The 24,301-nt window shown below is 38.1% G+C and overlaps 2 protein-coding genes across 3 annotated transcripts in view; both read left to right on the top strand.

Annotated features, from left to right (window-relative positions):
* The window catches only part of eif2ak2 (eukaryotic translation initiation factor 2-alpha kinase 2), an 8,276-nt gene extending 2,130 nt beyond the window's left edge, over positions 1–6,146 (top strand). The window contains exons 4-17 of one of the 2 annotated variants that reach the window (XM_073481685.1): positions 25–174; positions 293–425; positions 1,207–1,274; positions 1,360–1,450; positions 1,724–1,755; positions 1,848–1,887; positions 1,980–2,056; positions 2,238–2,357; positions 3,571–3,699; positions 3,796–4,012; positions 4,204–4,347; positions 4,446–4,544; positions 4,854–4,916; positions 5,197–6,146. In XM_073481685.1, the coding sequence (XP_073337786.1) occupies positions 25–174; positions 293–425; positions 1,207–1,274; positions 1,360–1,450; positions 1,724–1,755; positions 1,848–1,887; positions 1,980–2,056; positions 2,238–2,357; positions 3,571–3,699; positions 3,796–4,012; positions 4,204–4,347; positions 4,446–4,544; positions 4,854–4,916; positions 5,197–5,331 (1,498 nt within the window). In that variant the 3' untranslated portion in view covers positions 5,332–6,146. Of the gene's footprint in view, positions 1–24; positions 175–292; positions 426–1,206; positions 1,275–1,359; positions 1,451–1,723; positions 1,756–1,847; positions 1,888–1,979; positions 2,057–2,237; positions 2,358–3,570; positions 3,700–3,795; positions 4,013–4,203; positions 4,348–4,442; positions 4,545–4,853; positions 4,917–5,196 lie in introns of both variants that reach the window. The other variant, XM_073481684.1, reaches the window with a different exon arrangement.
* A 766-nt stretch (positions 6,147–6,912) lies between these two features.
* LOC141009716 (uncharacterized) lies at positions 6,913–24,041 on the top strand. Its single transcript, XM_073482407.1, is given in 34 exon segments — positions 6,913–7,136; positions 8,445–8,583; positions 8,680–8,792; positions 8,877–9,000; positions 9,131–9,186; positions 9,264–9,425; positions 9,544–9,676; positions 9,944–10,011; positions 10,102–10,192; positions 10,419–10,483; positions 10,569–10,662; positions 10,878–10,936; positions 11,069–11,188; positions 11,286–11,414; positions 11,499–11,703; positions 12,716–12,856; positions 13,065–13,154; positions 13,458–13,520; positions 13,688–13,813; positions 17,257–17,384; positions 18,060–18,198; positions 18,366–18,421; positions 18,499–18,660; positions 18,807–18,939; positions 19,233–19,297; positions 19,383–19,476; positions 19,694–19,752; positions 19,885–20,004; positions 20,108–20,236; positions 20,322–20,526; positions 21,560–21,700; positions 21,910–22,011; positions 22,291–22,353; positions 22,521–24,041. Coding segments are annotated over 34 exon segments (3,816 nt in total). The 5' UTR covers positions 6,913–7,026; the 3' UTR covers positions 22,653–24,041.
* Positions 24,042–24,301: the final 260 nt, after the last annotated feature.

The following is a 24,301-nucleotide window of genomic DNA, read 5'->3' on the forward strand; positions in this document are numbered from 1 at the left end:
ATCTGATTTGTCTTGGTGTTACAGTGATAGGACAAAGAACTTGAGTGTGACACCTAAAGGAGAAGCTTTTACAGAGAAAAATTTCATAGGACTCGTCAACGAGTTCTGTCAGAGAGCAAGGCTCTCCTATGACTACATCTTAGACAAAAGATGCGGGCCACCTCACAACCCTCAGTGAGTATGACTGACTGTAACCTGAGTAGAAACCACATACACTGTATGAACACTCTTGAGAGATATGAAAGAGGTATCTTAACACAATGATCTAAATATTTCCTCCCTGGCCACGCAGATTTTTCTACAAATTAGTGATCAACAATAAGGAATATGCCGTGGGTGAGGGTAGGAGTGCCAAGGAAGCTAAACAAAATGCAGCTCAGCTGGCCTGGACTGCCCTTCAAGAACAATCAGGCTCGCACAGCAAGGTAAACTATATTTCCCGCTGTTTTATTATGATGTTATTATTTTTACTCTACAGTAGAAGTTTGTTAACAGGTTCATTGTGTGTTTGCTGAGCCTTTTACTTGAGCATCAGTTTTTGTCCTGCATGACACAAAAGACACCACCTCTTACCTTCCTTTACACCTCCTCACTATCAAACATGCAAGCCCAGTGTTATTCCTATTTTTTTTTTTTTTTACTTTTCTAGAACACCATATCAAATCAAAGTAATTTTACAATTTGTGTCAAATACGTCAGAATTTATGTGGTAAAGGGACAACAGTTCAAGCTTCACAACAAGTTTAAAACGAGTTCTCAACATCATTTAACCCATTCCTTCCGAGGTTAAAAACAAGATGAACATTGAAGTTACTACCCACTCTTTCTATTTTAAATGTAATTTGCATTCCAAACATACAATGGTTGTGTGTGCAAACACATTTACAATGCAGTGGTTGCTCATAATGACATTTAGGGTGTACAGTATTCACCTTGATTTTGCTTCCAAATATGTGGTATAGATAATCAGACAAACTGGCCACTCCGATGTGAAGCTGTATGTCACAATGTTGATGTGTCCCTGTGTTTATACTAGTCATTTATAGAAGTGGAAGCTGTGGCACCACAAGGTTTTTTGAGCATCTGTGGTTCATCATCATAAAACATGAGAATTATTAATTATCACATTGCACCCCATGTCAGAGAGCATCAGTTACCTCAAAACATGTTACTATGTAACAGCTGGACATGCCTTTGTGCTTTCAGGCGCCTTTCTTGTCAGGTGTATCTGGTGATTCTGGGTCAGCCGGGCTTTCCTCGCCACCAAGCACACTGTAAGACGCTGACCGAGGACTACAACAGATAGTACAGTTTGATGTTGAGTATATTCGACTAATGTGTCTCACTGTATTCTCCAAGGGAGTCCTGCGACACAACACCAAAAAGTGTGCCAACGGCTTCAAATGACTCAGTCATTTTCACCAATTCATCAAATCCTCCCAAGGATGAGGTCTGTTATTTCCTTTGTATCCCTCAAATACGATTATGGTTCATCAGTCTGCAAAGCTCAGTCAACTGCAGAACTTATATGAACTTATATTGCTTTAATTTGCATTTTTGGTGATAGATGTTTAACTTAACTGTTACTTAAATGCCGGAAAGCGACTGTGCTACATGTATTCAGTGAGAGAAAACAATTAAGCAAATGTATTACTATTTCTAATTTTAATTGTACGTCTGCTTCAATATAATTGGCTGTATTTTCTGACTTCCCATTACAAAGATTCAGACTCCTGATGTGAAGCCTAAAATAAGGTAAGCCATATTTTGAGACCCACTGTGAAGCTACAGGACATAAATATTTCACCTGATGTTATTGCTGATTGTAATTTTTCTTGTCTTGTTAGAATTGCAGCAAATTTCCCAAATGCCTGCAAGAGCAAAGAGGTAGTAAGAAGATATTAATCATGCAAGTTAAAATTGTTGGTTTTTGTTTAACATTTTAATCTCTATATCATGACTTTATTCTATTCTTTAAGGATATAATCAATTTCAGTAACAAGAATACAGGAAACACTCAACGTGAGAAAACAACAACCAAGTCTCAAATCTCAAGGTATGGAAAATGAAAACATTGAATTACAAATATTATCATGATTTTTAGCACTGCTGTAGGCATGCTTTTGGTATTAATATATACATATATATACAATTAAGAAGACAGTTGTATATTCATAGAAAATCGTACATGCATATTCACCCTTGTGTCTCAGCAGTACTTGTTTTAATCTCAACAGGTTTAATTCTGAATTTGACTCCATAATGTGCCTCGGCAAAGGAGCCTTTGGTCATGTTTACAAGGCAAAACAAAAACTGCTGCATAAGTATTTTGCTGTAAAGATTGTCCGCTGCAAAGAGTAAGTCAAGTATGAGTGATCTTTCATTTTGTTTCCTTTTTTAAAGGTATACTGTGCAGGATTTTCCTAAAAGTAATGTATCATAGACTCGTGCAAAAATAATCTCTCTCAATCATCACTTGTGTGTGGAGGTGTCTTTGTCCACAGAGACACTGTCCTCTAACTGTATTTTCTTAGTATTTTTCTGTGTTCAGTATCCTTCCAGGTGTTAACCTTTAGACAACGTTGTGTAGCCACCAGCCAATAACAGCACAATGTCGCTTCTAGGCTTCATTCACTCTCTAGCTTGCTTGACCACGGCTGGTTTCGATCTTGGGGCTTCTCTGTACACATGTATGCTGGTTCAGCTTGACTCAGTTTGTTTAGGGACCTTAGCACGGCAGAAAGTTGCATTTCCATTAAGGACAACCCACTTGAAGGTGTGTCACCAAGGGAGCTGCTCTCAATACTCGCCCTCCCTGCAGTATTATCAAAGCTTACTAACCTAACTTAATTTGGTGATAACCATGTTTAATTTCCTAGAAATTCTTCACAAGAAAAGTCCCCTGTTATTTAGTTATTTAAAAGCTTTTATCATGAAGCAGCAAAATCAGGAAATGTTGGGTTTTAACCAGCAGGAACTTAACAAGAATCCTGAAACAGCAGATATCTGAAAGAACAAGCGGACACATGAGAGAAACTAAACTTCAAACCACGGAGATTCAGTTAGAAGTTACAAAAGTACTGAGATCTGAACATAAAGCAACTTCTAAAAAACACCTTTCTCTCTGGTCTCCCGCACAGATATGAGTTGAGTATTGCAACACAGGCTTGTTTCAGGGGGAGATGGGGGTCGTCACGGGTCGGCTGCAGTTGCGGGCAGGGCAGGGCGGGCGTACTTTGGCACTACTACGGAGATGGTCCGTCTTGGATGCTGCAACACTTGATATGTTTAAGCTGGTAATGGAAATGCAGAATAGTGAGGCACAGTTTGACTTCGTTGTAGCCAAAAGTGCTCATGGAAAAGCTTGTCTTGACCATTGAGTTGGGGAGGAGAGGCCACATTTGAATGATGTGTTTACAAACAGGAACTGGCAAATCCTGCATCGTATGCCTTTAAATGAGAATGGCATCTTTTTTTGTATGTGTGTTTTTTTTATTCAGTTTTAGATGCAGTGCAAAATGAGTTGAAAGATTCTTAACTGAGCCATGTTCTTGTTCTGCTCTGCATCAGAAAATCTCTACGAGAGGTGGCGGCATTGTCAGACCTTCATCACTGCAATATTGTTCGATACTTCACATGTTGGTTGGAAGATTCAGGATACCAACAGGACAGTTCAACTGACGGTTACAGCAGTTCACAGTAAGTACCATCCACTTCTTAAAATCCTTAACTGTACTCTTTTTGTTAAACATAAAGGTATGTCACGTTGACGTTTTTCTGTTTCGACTCCTCAAGGTCGACCGGTGATTCTTCGGTAAAGTACCTCTATATTCAGATGGAGTTGTGTGACACCAAAACACTCAGAGTGTGGATTGATGAGAAGAATATTCAGAATGTGAAGAAATCGCTGCGAGACTCCAAGAGAAGAGAAGACAGTCTAACTATTGCTAAGCAAATAGTCAGAGGAGTCGAGTACATTCACTCCAAGAATCTCATCCACAGAGACCTGAAGGTGAGATGAAGTGAATCAATTAATAATTTATCACAGTGTGTAGTTAAGATCAAAATGAAGGCAGAGTTCGAATATGGGCGATTACGGTTTGAGTAATTTCCCCCGGGGACACACCTGTTGAAGATGCACATGTTGTGTGTTTTGGCTGGTATGGTCCCATCGAAAGTTGTTTATTTCTTTCCCATGGTTAGCCTGCCAACATCATGTTCGGTCAAGATGGGGAGGTGAAGATTGGAGACTTTGGCCTGGTCACTGCTGAGAATGACGACGATGCTGAGAACCTGATGGAGAGAACGGTGTACAAAGGAACCCCCTCTTACATGGCTCCTGAGCAGGTAAGATGAACTGAATGTTCTTCAGCATTATTAAATAAATGGTGCTGTTGATTTAAAGTGCCTTTTGTAAATATTGTGTTTCTGTTTTATGACAGAAGAGCAGGAACACTTACGACAGAAAAGTGGACATATTTGCTTCGGGGTTGATTTATTTTGAACTCCTTTGGAACCTCTCTACCGGCCACGAAAGGAAAGTGGTGAGTTGTTCTGAGATCATGCTGTATATGTCAGTATTAAATGTGTACTAAGAAATATTTTTTGCTTTGAGTTTGTTTCAAAGATAAGCAAAGCACTAGATAGTTGATTGATTCGAATTTCAAGAAAAGAAGCCATTTTAACTTGTTGTGGTAGGAAAATGTTATTTATTGAAGATATTATTATTTAGACTTGTGCTTTTCCTACTGTGACATGTCCAAACATGTGACAAAGGCCTACTGGACCGCTTATCAATTTGTATCATGGCAATTACATGTTCTTCCTCCATTTTATCACTGCATGAATTACAGATTTGGGATGATGTCAGAAACCAGAAACCTCCTCAAGGATTTTTGCAACATTTCCCCCTCGAGGTACACCAGCAGTCTTTCTTTTACGTAAAACACATGAAACGGACATATTAGGGTTTGCAATGTTATAACTGTTCATCTGTGAATCTTAGATGATGAGACGTGTATGTGTGTGTATATAAAGTAATCAAAAGATCAAAAGTTTGGACAAAATACTTTGTTAGGGTTGCTCAAGTAAAGTCAGCTTCAGAGAAATACAGTCTAATGGAGCCTTGAACACACTGGCAGCATTTATTGATAAGGAGATCACAATTGCTGTTCTTTTTGTTCTTTTTTGTTGCAGAACCAAATTATAAAGTCAATGCTGTGTGCAAAGCCAGAGGAGCGACCTGAAGCAAGTAAACTAAAGATGGACTTGGAAGAATGCACTCGTGCACTTGCGCTTAGAAATATGCCACGCGACAGCAAGAGTGTCTGATTAATAGCATCACATCACATCACAGGCATGAGTATTTGTCATGTTTATCATATCCCATCATACCTTTGGTTCCAAGGGGAGTGACTTTTATTAACACTTCATGAACTGAGGTGACAAAATGTATTATAATTGTGTGGTATCGATGGGAAAGGACACACAACCATGTGCATTTTATAATCAGGGAAAGCAGTGTTATTCCCTTCTTAACAAATAATCATGTCCTCAGTAATTACTTTGACAACTGGTATTGAAAATGTAACCCTGATTCTAAAAATGTTGGGACACTGTGTAAAACAAAACAGAATCTTTTATTCTTGACATTGACTGAATTTATATAGTCAATCTGTTTTACTTTACCAACATCATAGATTTTTGTAAATATCTGCTTATTCTGAATTTGTCACGTGTCAAACAAGTTGGGACAGGAGCAACAAAAGACTGCTCTCACCTTCCACAGGTGAACAGGTACACTGGTAACAGGTGTTAGTATCATGATTGGGTATGAAAGGGGCGTCCTCGAAAGGCTCACACGTTCACAAACAAGGATGGGGCAAGGCTCACCACTTTGTGAAACACATGATTGTATAAAAAATATTACTACATTGGCACAGAAACACTTCTGAAAACTGTTTGTTCACAGAGATTGCATTCAGTTTGTATTTTGCACACCGACCCAACTTTTTTTGAATTGGGGTTGTACTGTAGTCCGTGCTGGAAATGGTCAAATGAGTTTAAAATGACGTCACATTGCACCTTTTGCTTTGTAATTAATGGGATGAATCGGAAAATAAAACATGGGCAACCAGGGTGTTATAGTCAGTCTTTTGTAAAGTATGTACTGTTTTATTTTATACAATTTGTAAATTTTTTGTGGGCGCTGGATGACGTGGAGTCCTCTACTAATGATCTGCTTTGTTTTACATTTAAATCAGTCACCTTCAGGAGCCACATGCTTGTACTTTATGATTCTGTTATTGATTCCCAAAAGATGACTATGTTCAGATATGGAGATTCAGCACTTGTGACATAGTATTTTCTTCCAAGATCAAGCTGGACAAGTACTTTACCTCCAAGCAATGTGCGCAAAATGTTTTACTGTTTAAGAATTGGCCATGCTCTGTTCTCTATGAAAACAATATGTTCAATCTGCCACTGACTTGAAAGTATGACTGCTTCAAAAACCTTGCTGGAAACCTTAATAAAGTTTACGCTCTAAGACAGCAAGAGAAGCAGTTAAATCCACCACTGTTTCACCCGAATTTATCCAAGGTGCCTCAGCTCCAACCATCTCCAGTGATCAATTGTTTAGCCTTAAAGGGTAAAACCTGTTAGTCCAGAAGTAAAGTGGACTTACAAATATGTTAAAGAACATTACTGTGTTACTAAGAGTATATGAATGGATAGATCTAGTTTAACTTAGACAAAAAAATGAACCCTAATTTCTAACATTTTGGAGGTGCCCCTTTATTAAAATGTCGCCCCCCACCCAGACACTTTGTGTGAGCGCCACTGGATGTGACGTGAATGACGCAGCCCGAGAAATCGAAACTTATCCGTGTCAGGGAGGAAACAGGACGGAAATGGACCACGCAGGAGTGGGAGCAAAGTCAGGATGAGAAATAAAAACATTTTTTAGTATTTTGAACTTTAATATCTCACAGTTTTAAGTTATTTGGGCAGAAATTTCGACAGTTTATGATGGAAACTTCAAACTGCGTCGCTGAACTGCAGTTTTATGCATTTAGAACACGCTGTGAGCTGCAGTATGAGGACCTCGGCTCTGTTGGCCCTGCTCTTGATATAAGGTGAGTAGTTTTCTTCTACCTGTGGGTTGTAGGCCGACATGTCAAGTTGTTAGGGGAGTTGTCTTTTTTTAATGGTACTGTAAATGGAGTGGGGAGCGACAGTGAGCAGCCTTACAGACCCGGAACTAAAGACTTAGACGTTTTCTTTTACCCTTGTACCCCCTTCTAGGGTTGCAGGGGTGATTATACATAGTAGGTGTTGGTGTTTACAATGCTAGCACAGGAGCTATGCAGTATGGGTCGGGGCTAGCTGGTTTGCATACTAACTTCAGTAGATATCTCTGCTACATTATACATAGACGTCATAATATCAAAACTATTATTTCTTTACGTTCTGTTGTTAATTGTAGTTAATTTCTTTTTATGTTTTCAACTAAAATTCTTACTTAATGCAGTAGATTGCAGTAGATAACATGGCTTAAAGAAAATACCTGTTTGCTAGCTCTGGATCAATCACAGTGCTTCCTCTACATTCATTCAGGAGAGGTGGACCACCACAGCTCCAGAAATAATTTACATAACAGTGCATCTAGATTATAAAAGAGCATAGATGTACCCTTTTAATCATAATCAACACTGAGTTATGCTCTGTTGTCTGTAAAACATTTATATGTGAATTAAATAGTTAATTCTCGTATGGTAAATATGATAGAGAAGAGGAACAGTAGGCTATATAAATATCTGATGACAAGAATCTCCTAAGAGCAACTCAAACATGTAGTCTCCTTAAAGGTGCAATATGTAAGACTTGGCCACCTGTCAAATTACTCCAAACAAATAGGGGGCAGAATATCACCAGAGGAACCGCTAGCTGTATCAGCTGTTAGCTAGTTAGCTCGGTTAAATGTGCAGCTAGTGGTCCTATTAGCTGACTCTGCCAAGACTGGGAACTCGAAGCTCTGGGGGAGTGATAGTGATGTTTACTATCCGACTGTCACCTCTTGAGGCAGAAAATAGCTAGGGGCTAGCTGGTTAGCATGCTAACTTGCATACTCTGTGACACAATAAATAGACATCTTTGACATAACATCAAAACTGTTATGTCTTTACAATTTTAGTAATTTTTTGGATGTTTTAAACTAAAATTCTTACATATTGCACTTTGAAGTGTAGTGTGACAATGAATGTGCTATGTTGAATCTTCAGCCTATGAAACATAAGCCTAATTATAATTGAAAATGACATGAGCTTATGAATATACTAGTAGAGGTCCCCAACAGTCACAGTTTAGCAGGTAGTCATGTCATTTAATGCTCCCCTGCCATCATTTCCCATCAACTTTCTAATGATGTGACAAATCCTCTACAGATTCATCCAGAGGGCAGTCCTAGATGGTAAAGTCTATCCTGTTGGTAGGGGCAGAACCAAGAAAGAAGCCAAGCGTGAAGCAGCAAAAAATGCCATCAAGTGCTTGTTGGAGAATGAACATCAGGACTCAGTTGACCCAGTAAGATTATACTGTAGTTCTTCTTTGTATTGTAGGTATTTAAAAATAAAACACCAATTCATGAGAAATAAAGATATTTTTTAATTTTCTTGACAGACAAGTATCACTCAAATAAACTATGTGTGTTGGCTCAATGAATATGGTATGAAGAACAAGGTGAATATAAGGCCTGTGGAGTCAACAAGACTTGGACCAAATAATGCAACTTAGTAAGTCTCCTAACTGCATCTAAATTCTCAGTTATTTGTCCCAATTTATAAATACATTAAATGAAGGTTTTTTCATGATTTTAGTTGGTGTAGCTTCGTGGTTGGTGATGAGGTGTATCCAGCTGTCAGTGGGAAAACAAAGAAGGAAGCTAAGGTGGAAGCAGCCAAGCTTGTATACGATATGATGTGTAGCAGTAAAACTACAGAGGTGAGTAATACACACCAGTTTCTTCTGGCTTAATCATTGTCATTGCATACTGTTGCATGCATTGCATATTCAGCAGGCCACAGTCCACTGTGTGAACTATCTCAAAATTCTACTTTTTTCAATTTTCAAGACTGCAGATGAGAATTACAGTCAAACATCAACTCAACAAAGTGTTTCTGATCTCTGGTGAGTTAATCAAAACGGCAATGCATTATTTAATGTTCACGTCTTCATTATTGTGAAATGTAACTTCTTTGTTACAGTAACAGGATAAGAAACCTCGGTCTTAACTCACAGCTACGCAGCAACAGACGTAGGCAAAGAGGAACAAATTTCATCGGACTTGTAGACCACTACTGTCAGAAAACAAATTGCTACCATTCATACATTGAAGTGAAGAGATGTGGTCCACAAACCAACCCTCAGTGAGTATGAACCTGAACCTCTGTGACCTGAATAAACACGCTAACTCTTGATTGATGTTCAGTTATACACAACATTAAAATGTTAATGCAATGATCTAAACTTTTCCTTTCAACACAGATTTTTCTACAAATTAGTGATCAACAATAAGGAATACCCTGAGGCTGAGGGTAAGACTGTCAAGGAAGCCAAACAAAACGCAGCTCAGTTGGCCTGGTATGCTCTTCAAGAACAGTCAGACTGGGACAGCAAGGTATTTGATATTTTCTACTTCCTTTATATCATTCAATATTTTCTCAATTTTGCAGTTTATGCAGTACAGCAAGCTAAAACCAAGTGTGGAAGTAACAAATTACATTTACTGTAACAAAGTGTGTTTTGTGTGTTCTTTTGTACTTTGAGTATTTTTTATTTATAATCATTGTACTTTGTTATATTTTAAGTTGCATCCATTAAAGAGTAAACAAAACCCAAAAGAACAACCACGTAACATGTCAAATACTTTTTCTTTGCATTGAAGGTGTCCATCAGATCAACAGTGTCCGAAGATGGTGCATCACCTACATTGTCGATGCCATCAACAACATTGTAAGGCACTTACTGTCATTAGCAGGAGAGCAGACCATCGACTTAAATACTGGCAAAGCTGTCCTCATGTCTCTCATTGTATTCCCATAGGGAGTCCCCTGAATCACCATCACAAGACATGCCAGTGAACACAGGTGCTTCAGAGATATTGACCACTTTACCAAACCCTTCTGAAGTTCAGGTAAAACTACACTCACCATGTAATGTTTTAAAGACTGCAGCAGACTAGTAGCAGTATAATAAGAGAAATACTGCATTATTGTTTAGTTTGGTTTTATATTTGTGGTTAAACATGTCAAAGGTGAAATATGACAAATAATTCATATTATCTGCCATCATTTTTCAACAGTACAAGAATTCATTTGGAACATGTGTCAATGTAACAACCACTTTTTTGTGAATTGTAGATGCCCTTAAGTCCAATTGCACCTGAAGATGATGCACCAACCAGGTTGTCAACACCAACTTCACTGTAAGGCACTTATTGACCCTAGTATTAAAACAGATTGTAGAGCTTAATACTGAAAACACTCAGGCCTCTTTTTATTTTCTCTTAGGGAGTCTCTTGCGTCATCTCAAAGCATGCCAACGGATACAAGTGGCTCAGGAGTATTCACTGATTCATCAAGCTCTTCCAAGGGGAAGAGTCAGGTCTGCCCTTTTCTAAACCATCTTAAAGAACTGTGATAGTTAAAACAAAAGCCCACCGTCTTATATTCTGCTGACTCTGTATGTGGACAGAGCAACAGAATAGTAGTAGTGTCGTGTTGAAGTGGTGGGCGACATATTGTATGTCCTAATTTTTAATGTATACAACTTATTAATTGGATCAAGTTTCATTCTTTAAATTTTTTTTGTTCTCCAAGCATGTCGATGAAGACAAGAACATGGGAAGTCGTCCGAATGAGACATCCGCCCAGTCAAGGTATGGAAAAACATTTTCAATGTGTTTGTATTGATATGGTCTTAAATCCTCTCCCAATAAATGATGTACAATCAAAAACATATTTCTGTACTTTTTATGTGTTTGCCTAAACAATAATGTTGATCTCCACAGGTTTACTTCAGACTTTGATCCTATGGAGTGTCTTGGCAGTGGAGCATTTGGTTGTGTTTTCAAAGTAAGACATAAACTGCTGGAGAGGTTTTACGCTGTAAAGATTGTCCGCCGTGAAGAGTGAGTATACTGTTGTACAGTTCCAGTATGCATAGCATGTACAGTATTTGTAAAAGTACTGCATACTGATTCATTTTCTTGTTCTCTTTTGGATCAGGAAATCTCTTCGAGAGGTGGGGACATTATCGGATCTTCTCCACCTTAATATCGTCAGATACTACACATTTTGGATGGAGGATTCAGGATACCAATGGGACATTTCATCTAACAGTTGCAGCTCTTCTCAGTAAGTCCCATGCACTTATGTTACGTTTTAATGGCTATTTCAGGTTAAATGTAATTAAATATCTTTCTGATCTTACGTTTCTAGGTCTGCAGACAATTCACCTGCAAAGTACCTATATATACAGATGGAGTTGTGTGACACCAAAACACTTAAAGTGTGGATTGAGGAGAAGAACGCTCAGTCTCCACAAGACTCCACGAGGAGAGAAGAAAGTCTAAGCATTGCTCAACAAATAGTTAGTGGAGTCGAATATATTCACTCCAAGAAGCACGTCCACAGAGACCTGAAGGTGAGACCAGACTCTGCAGTGTGTGGCTGAGGCCAAGCAGATAGACAAGCTAAATATGTAGCTTCAGATGTATGAGCATTTGATATGCCCCCAGTTTACAAAAATCTTTCTCACTTAATCGTGTGCTTTTACAGCAGAGCACTGATGTTGAGACAGCAGACAGGGTCAGGCAGATCAAGCGATTTGTGAAGGGAGTCTGGGGGTATTGTGTTAACTAGTTCAGTGGTTAGTAGAAACAGACAATCCATTCTGCCTGTTGTTGTGGCTTATTCTTCTGGGTTCTCAGAGGATGTCAGTTGAGTAGGTGGTCCTCCAGTGTGGCCCAGGACACACGTGTATACACACTGCTTAAAGAATGTGATCACCTCTAAGTGATCAGATCAGAAATGCGTCATCAATGCATCTTGGGGGTGTTCACACCTGTACTTACAGCTGTCCACCTGTGATTGGATCCCTCAGGACGCATGTTGATACCAAATGTGAACAAGGCAGGTGATTCAGTCTATTGAAGGAGGAACCAGAATGACAGGGACAGTTGGTATGTGGCAAAGTGAACAGGGTAAAACAGTAGAATGAATATTATGAGCTGGCTGGAGTTGTGACCTTGTTCTTCTTCATTATGAATGTCTGTGAGATGTATGGTGTTTAATGTCTATCAGTCATTTCTTGACTTAGTATCTGCTCACTTTTAAGGCCAGAATTCAATAATTTCTTGCAAAAATGTTATTCCTGGTAGGATGGATGAAGCTTTCCACAGTATTTGGACGGTCAGGTTATTAAACCCTTGAACATAATGTTACCTGGAAATGGCATTTAGATTACATTGAACAAAATAATAATGAAGGGAACATGTGTCACATTTGAATAATGTGTTTTTTTTGTACCTAGAAATGATCAACAAGATAAAGAAAAGATATATAGGTTTCAACCACAGATAGCTTTTTAAGTTTCATGGCATGATGAGCTCCATGTTGATTGGTTTCAATGTCTGTTTTTGCTTTTCAATGACAAGCCTGACAACATCCTGTTTGGACTGGAAGGAGAAGTAAAGATCGGGGACTTTGGTCTGGTAACCAGAGATGATGATGACGACTCTGCTTTGATGGAGCGAACAGGGCACAGAGGAACCACAACTTACATGGCTCCTGAACAAGTGAGACGGTCTATACCTGCAAAATCGTTTTTATTCCAGCCTCACCTGTCTGAGCTGTAAAATTCAGAAGCATACATCAACATGTTAAAACTTTTATGCCAACAGAACATTATTTTAAAGCTTGATTGCATATTTAAGCACCAAAAACGATTAATGGAAGGATAAAATTACGCAGTATTTGTCAGTACTGTATTTATTTCCATCACAGAGGAAGGAGAAGAACTATGACCGGAAAGTGGACATCTTTGCTCTGGGGTTGATATTCTTTGAAACTCTAACTCTTTGAACCTAACATTATGTATTGTCATTAAAGTTTGACAAATGACCCAATGATATAGGCCTATGTCTTATACAAGTAAGAAACCAGCTATAGGTGTAAAGTAGTTGGTTTCTTTTCAGTCTGGTATGTAGCAAAAGCAAATCACTGTTGATACCAGATATGATTCAACTTAATTGTTGACTTTTAAATCTGTCTTGTGTAATTTTTGTATTATTATTATTATTATTATTTGTAATGTTCAACAGAGCATCATTTAAGTATTAGTAAACTCCAGGCTGACTAACATGTTCTTTCATCCTTCTATCTCTGCATGAATACCAGATTTGGGATGATGTCAGAAGTCAGAAGTTCCCAGAAGAGTTTTCAGTGACTTTTCCTCAAGAGGTAGGTTATCATATTTTTATTAAGCATATTTATGTTATTCTAACTAATTAACTTGCCACAAGAAACAGTTCAGCCCTCAACATGCCAGCTAGTCATAATGGTCGCCCACATTTAATTTTAATGGTGCAAAGATCTCAGTAGCAGTTATTTTTGTTGTTTTGTTGCAGAATCAAATCATTACGTCAATGCTTTGTGAGAAACCAGAAGACCGACCTGAAGCAAGTAAACTGAAGGCGGAGCTGGACACGTGGGCTCAGACATTCAACGCACAAAAAAATGCATCAGATGTGTCTGTGTGATGTGATTTTTGTATGAAAATGGTTAATGTACTGCACTTATACTACATTTTAACGTCAGATCCATACAAACCCACACATGCACGCTCACACGTATGGCAATGGATGGCAGTTTCAGGCTCTGTATTTTACTTAGGGACACTCAGCATGCAGACAGGAGATCAATTCATGAACCATGTGAGTAATGAAGGGAACCCTATATTAGGTGTTTTACAGTCAGCGAATGAAATGTGCAGGTTATCATGATTTTAAAAGTAACTTTTGTCTGAATTCACATCTGTTGAGCTTCTTTCTTGGACAATCATGTGCAGGGTTGTTTCTTTTAAGCCATACAGGAGGGACACAGTAAAAACAAAACAAATTAAATAAAATGATAAATTATGATAAAAAATAACACATATACTGTGTACATACTGTGTGCCCATATGTACACATACAGAAACGTTAAAGACTTTACTGTAACAATATCGTGGGACAGAAGTCGGGGATAGTTTGATGAGTCAGTTCATTTAAACTCTGCTGCAGCTGTTGCGTCAGTATCCTTGTGTGAGATTTTTATCCTTTTTAATGCGAATGTCTTTCTTGGCATTTTTATGCATGCAACACACTGATAATTCAGTCATTAAAACCACATGATTACAATCACATGTATTTACATTTTTCTGCAAAAGACCTACAGCAACCTACACCAACCACATGACATTATGCCAGCCGAACAGTCTGTCTGAATAAGGGCCGAACCTTCCTGCCACATCAGATCAATAGTTTGAAAAACAAATTACTGTAGGACACTAGCCTTTATAAAATACTACAGGAAACCATCTGAGAAGCTGTTTTTTCACTCCATGTTTACCAGGTCTGGCTTTCATATGCTTTTTCTCCAAGGGATCCAGTACATGATCATATGTTTTATATTTACTTTGAACAAGAATGTAACCCTGGGTCTCTGAATCAAAAGGAACCATGACTATTGCACTCACTGTAAATTTATAAAAAGATCTATTGGACATATAAATGATACTGTCATACAGTGCAGAAAATCATTTGTTGTTTTTTTTTACTGTTGAATATTTCTCTGTACTACCTCTACCTTTTGTTATATTCTGTCAGAATAAGGGGTGGGTGAAATTTGAATCCGATGTGATATGAAGTAATACAGAGCCTTAATCAAAGATACTGATACCAGTACTTTGTAATATTAAAACTGTCAACTGTACCATCATGTTTTATGCGTTTATTTCAGTCTTTTGTACGCCATTTTTTCCTTTGTTAAAGACTTAATCACATGCATTTTAAAACTCTAGACACTGTTTTACTGTAAAACACAAAAAATGTTTTATGTGAGAATTTCTTTTAAGTAGCGAGGTGACGACTGCACAGAACAGCAGCAGAGAAGCAATGAGATCATGCACTAAGAGTGTTCATGTGCCCACAGCATGATCCAGCATGAAATGGATACAACCTTTTTTGGTATCAATCCTGTTGATGCTAGTATTGATACTGAAGTCAAGACTAGACTTGGTATTAGAAGTATACTGATATTTTTGTTATTTTGATGGGGAAGTTTTCAACTGTCAGCTTAAGGACTGTTCATTTAATCATGGGCTGTGGTAGATAAATTAAAAAAAATGAAGGCAATTTATGACAGGAATTTAGGAATAATTCAGGACTGCAATAGATGATATGAACATGACGAGTGTTTTATGCAGTCTACTTTCTTTGGTTGCAGTAGACAGACAGGATTATTCAGGAGGATTCGATCTGGTCTGCACTTGATGCAGAGGGAGGCGGTAACGTACAGGGCTAGAGCGGTGACAGGAACTTATGTCAAAACCTGCACTGAAAAAGGAAACATTGGCAATAAAGTTTGTTTTGAAGAAGTTTCTTCTCTTCACGTCAAAATACAGAAATAAATGAAATGAAAAAATTTTTAATGTCTGATTTATTTTTTAGTGCCAATGCAACTTATTTAAATACTAACGTCCATGCCAACTTTTCTTTTTCAATTCAGGTTTTGTTTTCGTTGCCAAATTTTATCTTCAATGCTAAAATTCACTGTCACTGTTCTAGCCCCATAGAGCATCAGTCATCACATTTGTCACATTTATACTTAGAGTATATATAAGTAATACTTCCTTTAAGGTTTTGATTGCTAAGGGGAGTGTCTGAGAAATCCTAATTATGCAGTATGTGATAATTGATGGGAAAAGGCACGTATCCTGCTATGTTTTATATTCTGGGAATAATAATCACGAGTAATTACATTATCAGCTGTTATTGAAATAATGTATACTGTGCTGGAAATGATGAAATGAGTTTAAAGTGATGTAACACTACACCGTTTGATTTGTTATGAAGAGGATGAATTGGAAAATAAAACATTGGCAATAAGGCTGTAATAGTCAATCTAGTTGTTCCTCTACTGATCAGCTTTGTTTCAGTCACCTTCATGAACCTAGTCCTTGTACATTATGTGTGTGTGTGTGTGTGTAATTGATTCCCAAAAGACGACCATGTGTAGACATGGTGATTCAGTATTTGTGACTTATAGGAATTACATTTAAAAATGTGTATTTTCTTTCAAGATCAAGCTGGACAAGTAAGTACTTTACCTCCAGGCAATGTGTGCAAAAAGTGTCACTGTTTACTTGTAGAACTGGCCATGCTCTGTTCTCCATGAAAACAATATATTCAATCTGTATTTGATAAAATTCAAAAACCTTGTTGGAAAACTTACTGAGATTATAACTTCAGGTCTTAGACAACAAGTGAAGCAGTCAAATCTACCACCATGCAAAAGAAACTATCCAGGATGGTCTACACGGGTTTTTTAAACAGGGGTCAACCTGCTAAAAATCGCCTATTGACCCCATCCCCACTTCACACAGGTAGGGAAGCCCACCTGTGATTTTTATCTGGGGCGTCACGTTGCACGTCAATGAGGTCACGTTTCACTGTCATAATTTGAGCCATTCAGTCCAGTAACATTTGGAAAGTCTAGAAGAGCCGCACAATTAAATTATTTTATCCCCCTTCAAGTTAGGCGGGCGCTAAACCGGAAGTTAGTCGGCTCGGTCGGCGATCCAGGTATTTTCATACCCGGGAAGCCAGCTTTTTCAAAATGTTGCCCTCACCCTGAAACACTGTGCACACCACTGGACAGACTATAACAAAACAATACAGTCATTGACATCTAATTCCTAAAGACATAATTCTGATATTTCGTCCGCAGTTTTAAGGTGGGTGTCGCTGCTCAGATCCAGTTTTTATTCTCCAGATGACATGAAAGCACGTGGTACACGTCTTTACGTGGAAATGGAACGTTATCAGTGTCAGAGCGGAAATGGACCACGCAGGAGTGGGAGCAAAGTCAAGATGAGAAAGAAAAACATTATCTAGTATTTTGAAGTTTAATTTCTCACAGTTTTAAGTAATTTGGGCATAAATTTCGACCGTTTATGATGGAAACTTCAAACTGCGTCGCTGAACTACAGCTTTATGCTGCGAGAACACGCAGTGAGCTGCAGTATGAGGACCTCGGCTCTGTTGGCCCTGATCTTGATATAAGGTGAGTAGTTTTCTTCTACCTGTGGGTTATAGGCCGACATGTCAAGCTGTTAGGGGAGCTGTCTTTTTTTAATGGTACTGTAAATGGAGTGGGGAGCGACACTGAGCAGACTTATGAGGACTTTGGCCTTATAGACCCGGACTTAAAGACTTCGACGTTTTCTGTCAACCTTGTACCCCATTCTAGCTGTAGCAGTTGTTAGCTAGTTAGCCCGGTTAACTGTGCCGCTAGCGGTCCTATTAGCTGACTCTGCCCGGACTGGTAGCTTGAAGCTCTGGGGGAGTGATGGTGATGTTTACTATCAGACTGTCACCTCTTGAGGCAGCTAGGGGTTAGCTGGTTAGCATGCTAACTTGCATACTCTGTGACACAATAAATAGACATCTTTGACATAATATCAAAACTCTATGTCTTTACGATTTTAGTAATTTTTTGGATGTTTTAAACTAAAATTCTTACATATTGCACTTTGAAGAGTAGTGTGACAATGAATGTGCTATGTTGAATCTTCAGCCTATGAAACATAAGCCTAATTATAATTGAAAATGACATGAGCGCATGAATATACTAGTAGAGGTCCCCAACAGTCACAGTTTAGCAGGTAGTCATGTCATTTAATGCTCCCCTGCCATCATTTCCCATCAACTTTCTAATGATGTGACAATTCCTCTACAGATTCATCCAGAGGGCAGTCCTAGATGGTAAAGTCTATCCTGTTGGTCGGGGCAGAACCAAGAAAGAAGCCAAGCGTGAAGCAGCAAAAAATGCCATTATTTGCTTGTTGGAGAATGAACATCAGGACTCAGCTGACCCAGTAAGATTATACTGTAGTTCTTCTTTGGATTGTAGGTATCTTAAAATAAAACACCATTTCATGACAAATAAATATATTTGTTTTATTATCTTGATAGGCAAGTATCACTCAAGCTATGTGTGTTGGCTCAATGACTACTCAAAATTCTACTTTTTTTAATTTTCAAGACTGCAGATGAGAATTACAGTCATACATCAACTGAACAAAATGTTTCTGATCTCTGGTGAGTTAATCAAAACGGCAATGCGTTATTTAATTTTCATGTCTTTATTATTGTGAAATGTAACTTCTTTGTTACAGTAACAGGATAAGAAACCTCGGTCTTAACTCACAGCTACACAGCAACAGACGTAAGCAAACAGGAACAAATTTCATCGGACTTGTCAACCACTACTGTCAGAAAACAGATTGCCGCCCTTTATACACTGAAGTGAGGAGAAGTGGTCCACCTAATAACCCACGGTGAGTATGAACCTGAACCTCTATAACCTGGACAAATACTACTGAGACTCAATGCTGTCTCTCAATCGATCAGTCCAGTTGTAAACAATATTCCAATGTTAACACAATGATTTGAACAGTTTCCTTCTTTCCAATACACTTTGCAGATTTTTTTACAAATTAGTGATCAACAATAAGGAATACCCTGAGGCTGAGGGTAAGACTGTCAAGGAAGCCGAACAAAATGCAGCTCAGTTGGCCTGGTATGCTCTTCAAGAACAGTCAGACTGGGACAGCAAGGTATTTGATATTTTCTACTTCCTTTATATCATTCAATATTTTCTCAATTTGGCATTTTATCAGGTACAGCTAGCTACAGTTATTTTAACTATGTTATTATTATTTATTATTATTATTATTATTATTACCATTATTGTACTTTGTTATACTTAAGGTTGCATCCATTAAAGAGTAAAAAAAAAACAAAAAGACAACCCCGGATACTTTTGAATGAAACGGTTCCACTGCGGTGAAATTTTACATTAAATTAAAGGAATCTCTAACATGTCAAACACCTTTTCTTTGCATTGAAGGTGTCCATCAGATCAACAGTGTCCGAAGATGGTGAACCAACCAGGTTGTCAACACCAACTTCACTGTAAGGCACTTATTGACCCTAGTATTAAAACAGATTGTAGAGCTTAATACTGAAAACACTCAGGCCTCTTTTTATTTTCTCTTAGGGAGTCTCTTGCGTCGTCTCAAAGCATGCCAACGGATACAAGTGGCTCAGGAGTATTCACTGATTCATCAAGCTCTTCCAAGGAGAAGAGTCAGGTCTGCCCTTTTCTAAACCATCTTAAAGAACTGTGATAGTTAAAACAAAAGCCCACCGTCTTATATTCTGCTGACTCTGTATGTGGACAGAGCAACAGAATAGTAGTAGTGTCGTGTTGAAGTGGTGGGCAACATATTGTATATCCTAATTTTTTAAAAGTGTACAACTTATTAATCAGATTGAAGTTCATTCTTTAAATCTTATTTATTCTCCAAGCATGTCGATGAAGACAAGAACATGGGAAGTCGTCCGAATGAGACATTCGCCCAGTCAAGGTATGGAAAAACATTTTCAGTGTGTTTATATTGATATGGTCTTAAATCCTCTCCCAGTAAATGATGTACAATCAAAAACATATTTCTGTAGTTTTTATGTTTTTGCCTAATCAGTAATGTTGATCTCCACAGGTTTACTTCAGACTTTGATCCTATGGAGTGTCTTGGCAGTGGAGCATTTGGTTGTGTTTTTAAAGTAAGACATAAACTGCTGGAGAGGTTTTACGCTGTAAAGATTGTCCGCTGTGAAGAGTGAGTATACTGTTGTACAGTTCCAGTATGCATAGCATTTACAGTATTTGTACTACTATAAGTACTGCATACTGATTCATTTTCTTGTTCTCTTTTGGATCAGGAAATCTCTTCGAGAGGTGGGGACATTATCGGATCTTCTCCACCTTAATATCGTCAGATACTACACATTTTGGATGGAGGATTCAGGATACCAATGGGACATTTCATCTAACAGTTGCAGCTCTTCTCAGTAAGTCCCATGCACTTATGTTACGTTTTAATGGTTATTTTAAGTTAAATGTAATTAAATAATCTTTCTGATCTTACGTTTCTAGGTCTGCAGACAATTCACCTGCAAAGTACCTATATATACAGATGGAGTTGTGTGACACCAAAACACTTAAAGTGTGGATTGAGGAGAAGAACGCTCAGTCTCCACAAGACTCCACGAGGAGAGAAGAAAGTCTAAGCATTGCTCAACAAATAGTTAGTGGAGTCGAATATATTCACTCCAAGAAGCACGTCCACAGAGACCTGAAGGTGAGACCAGACTCTGCAGTGTGTGGCTGAGGCCAAGCAGATAGACAAGCTAAATATGTAGCTTCAGATGTATGAGCATTTGATATGCCCCCAGTTTACAAAAAATCTTTCTCACTTAATCGTGTGCTTTTACAGCAGAGCACTGATGTTGAGACAGCAGACAGGGTCAGGCAGATCATGCGATTTGTGAAGGGAGTCTGGGGGTATTGCGTTTACTAGTTCAGTGGTTAGTAGAAACAGACAATCCATTCTGCCTGTTGTTGTGGCTTATTCTTCTGGGTTCTCAGAGGATGTCAGTTGAGTAGGTGGTCCTCCAGTGTGGCCCAGGACACACGTGTATACACACTGCTTAAAGAATGTGATCACCTCCAAGTGATCTAAGTGATCAGATCAGAAATGCGTCATCAATGCATCTTGGGGGTGTTCACACCTGTACTTACAGCTGTCCACCTGTGATTGGATCCCTCAGGACGCATGTTGATACCAAATGTGAACAGGGCAGGTGATTCAGTCTATTGAAGGAGGGAATCGCTGGAACCAGAATGACAGGGACAATTGGTATGTGGCAAAGTGAACAGGGTAAAACAGTAGAATGAATATTACGAGCTGGCTTTAGTTGTGACCTTGTTCTTCTTCATTATGAATGTCTGTGAGATGTATGGTGTTTAATGTCTATCAGTCATTTCTTGACTTAGTATCTGCTCACTTTTAAGGCCAGAATTCAATAATTTCTTGCAAAAATGTTATTCCTGGTAGGATGGATGAAGCTTTCCACAGTATTTGGACAGTCAGGTTATTAAACCCTTGAACATAATGTTACCTGGAAATGGCATTTAGATTACATTGAACAAAATAATAATGAAGGGAACATGTGTCACATTTGAATAATGTGTTTTTTTTTGTACCTAGAAATGATCAACAAGATAAAGAAAGGATATATAGGTTTCAACCACAGATAGCTTTTTAAGTTCCATGGCATGATGAGCTCCATGTTGATTGGTTTCAATGTCTGTTTTTGCTTTTCAATGACAAGCCTGACAACATCCTGTTTGGACTGGAAGGAGAAGTAAAGATCGGGGACTTTGGTCTGGTAACCAGAGATGATGATGACGACTCTGCTTTGATGGAGCGAACAGGGCACAGAGGAACCACAACTTACATGGCTCCTGAACAAGTGAGACGGTCTATACCTGCAAAATCTTTTTTATTCCAGCCTCACCTGTCTGAGCTGTAAAATTCAGAAGCATACATCAACATGTTAAAACTTTTATGCCAACAGAACATTATTTTAAAGCTTGATTGCATATTTAAGCACCAAAAACGATTAATGGAAGGATAAAATTACGCAGTATTTGTCACTACTGTATTTATTTTCCATCACAGAGGAAGGAGAAGAACTATGACCGGAAAGTGGACATCTTTGCTCTGGGGTTGATATTCTTTGAACTCCTTTGGAAACTGGCTACTGGTCATGAAAGAGTTGAGGTGAGTCTTTCATAAACAGAACCTAACATTATGTATTGTCATTAAAGTTTGACAAATGACCCAATGATATAGGCCTATGTCTTATACAAGTAAGAAACCAGCTATAGGTGTAAAGTAGTTGGTTTCTTTTCAGTCTGGTATGTAGCAAAAGCAAATCACTGTTGATACCAGATATGATTCAACTTAATTGTAATGTTCAACAGAGCATCATTTAAGTATTAGTAAACTCCAGGCTGACTAACATGTTCTTTCATCCTTCTATCTCTGCATGAATACCAGATTTGGGATGATGTCAGAAGTCAGAAGTTCCCAGAAGAGTTTTCAGTGACTTTTCCTCAAGAGGTAGGTTATCATATTTTTATTAAGCATATTTATGTTATTCTAACTAATTAACTTGCCACAAGAAACAGTTCAGCCCTCAACATGCCAGCTAGTCATAATGGTCGCCCACATTTAATTTTATTGGTGCAAAGATCTCAGTAGCAGTTATTTTTGTTGTTTTGTTGCAGAATCAAATCATTACGTCAATGCTTTGTGAGAAACCAGAAGACCGACCGGAAGCAAGTAAACTGAAGAGGGAGCTGGACACGTGGGCTCAGACATTCAACGCACAAAAAAATGCATCAGATGTGTCTGTGTGATGTGATGTGATTTTTGTATGAAAATGGTTAACGTACTGCACTTATACTACATTTTAACGTCAGAGCCATACAAACCCACACATGCACGCTCACACGTATGGCAATGGATGGCTGTTTCAGGCTCTGTATTTTACTTAGGGACACTCAGCATGCAGACAGGAGATCAATTCATGAACCATGTGAGTAATGAAGGGAACCCTATATTAGGTGTTTTACAGTCAGCGAATGAAATGTGCAGGTTATCATGATTTTAAAGTAACTTTTGTCTGAATTCACATCTGTTGAGCTTCTTTCTTGAACAATCATGTGCAGGGTCATTTCTTTTTAGCCATACAGGAGGGACACAGTAAAAACAAAAAAAATTAAATAAAATGATAAATTATGATTAAAAAATAACACATATACTGTGTACATACTGTATGCCCATATGTACACATACAGAAACGTTAAAGACTTTACTGCAACAATATCGTGGGACAGAAGTTGGGGATGGTTTGATGAATCCGTTCATTTAAACTCTGCTGCAGCTGTTGCATCAGTATCCTTGTGCGAGATTTCTATCTTTTTTAATGTGAATGTCTTGCTGGGCAGATTTGTGCATGCAACGCATTGATAATTCAGTCATTAAAACCACATCATTACAATCGCATGTATTTACATTTTTCTGCAAAAGACCTACAACAACCTACACCAACCACATGACATTATGCCAGCCGAACAGTCTGTCTGAATTAGGGCCAAACCTTCCTGCCACATCAGATCAATAGTTTTAAAAACAAATTACTGTAGGACACTAGCCTTTATAAAATACTACAGGAAACCATCTGGGAAGCTGTTTTTTCACTCCATGTTTACCAGGTCTGGCTTTCGTATGCTTTTTCTCCAAGGGATCCAGTACATGATCATATGTTTTATATTTACTTTGAACAAGAATGTAACCCTGGGTCTCTGAATCAAAAGGAACCATGACTATTGCACTCACTGTAAATTGATAAAAAGATCTATTGGACATATAAATGATACTGTCATACAGTGCAGAAAATCATTTGTTTGTTTTTTTTACTGTTGAATATTTCTCTGTACTACCTCTACCTTTTGTTATATTCTGTCAGAATAAGGGGTGGGTGAAATTTAAATCCGATGTGATATGAAGTAATACAGAGCCTTAATCAAAGATACTGATACCAGTACTTTGTAATATTAAAACTGTCAACTGTACCATCATGTTTTATGTTTTAAGTAACCTGATGTTTCCATAATGTAGGCTAGTTGTCAACAATTGATGAGGGTAGATGCTTTACCTTGCCACTTTTATTGTTGTTGTTGTTATCATCGTTGTTGCAATGTGATTTTACACCGCTTTGATCTATAAATAAAGTCATAATTCAATATCCCTGTTTCAGTGATTTTATGACAAGGATTAGGAAATCAATGCAGAAAAGAATGCAGGAGTGTTTCCACGTCACATTAGATAGCAATCATATAACACATACTGAGAAATTAGTAAGTGCTATCAGAGGTGGGTAATAACGATTTGCATTTACTTCATTACATTTACTTAAGTAACTTTTTGGATAACTTGTACTTTTAAGAGCATAATTATGAATACAATAATGCAGTATATATAGAACTGTGGGCTAACTGTAACG

This window comes from Pagrus major, chromosome 15 (assembly GCF_040436345.1).
Source record: "Pagrus major chromosome 15, Pma_NU_1.0".
NCBI lineage: Eukaryota > Metazoa > Chordata > Actinopteri > Spariformes > Sparidae > Pagrus > Pagrus major.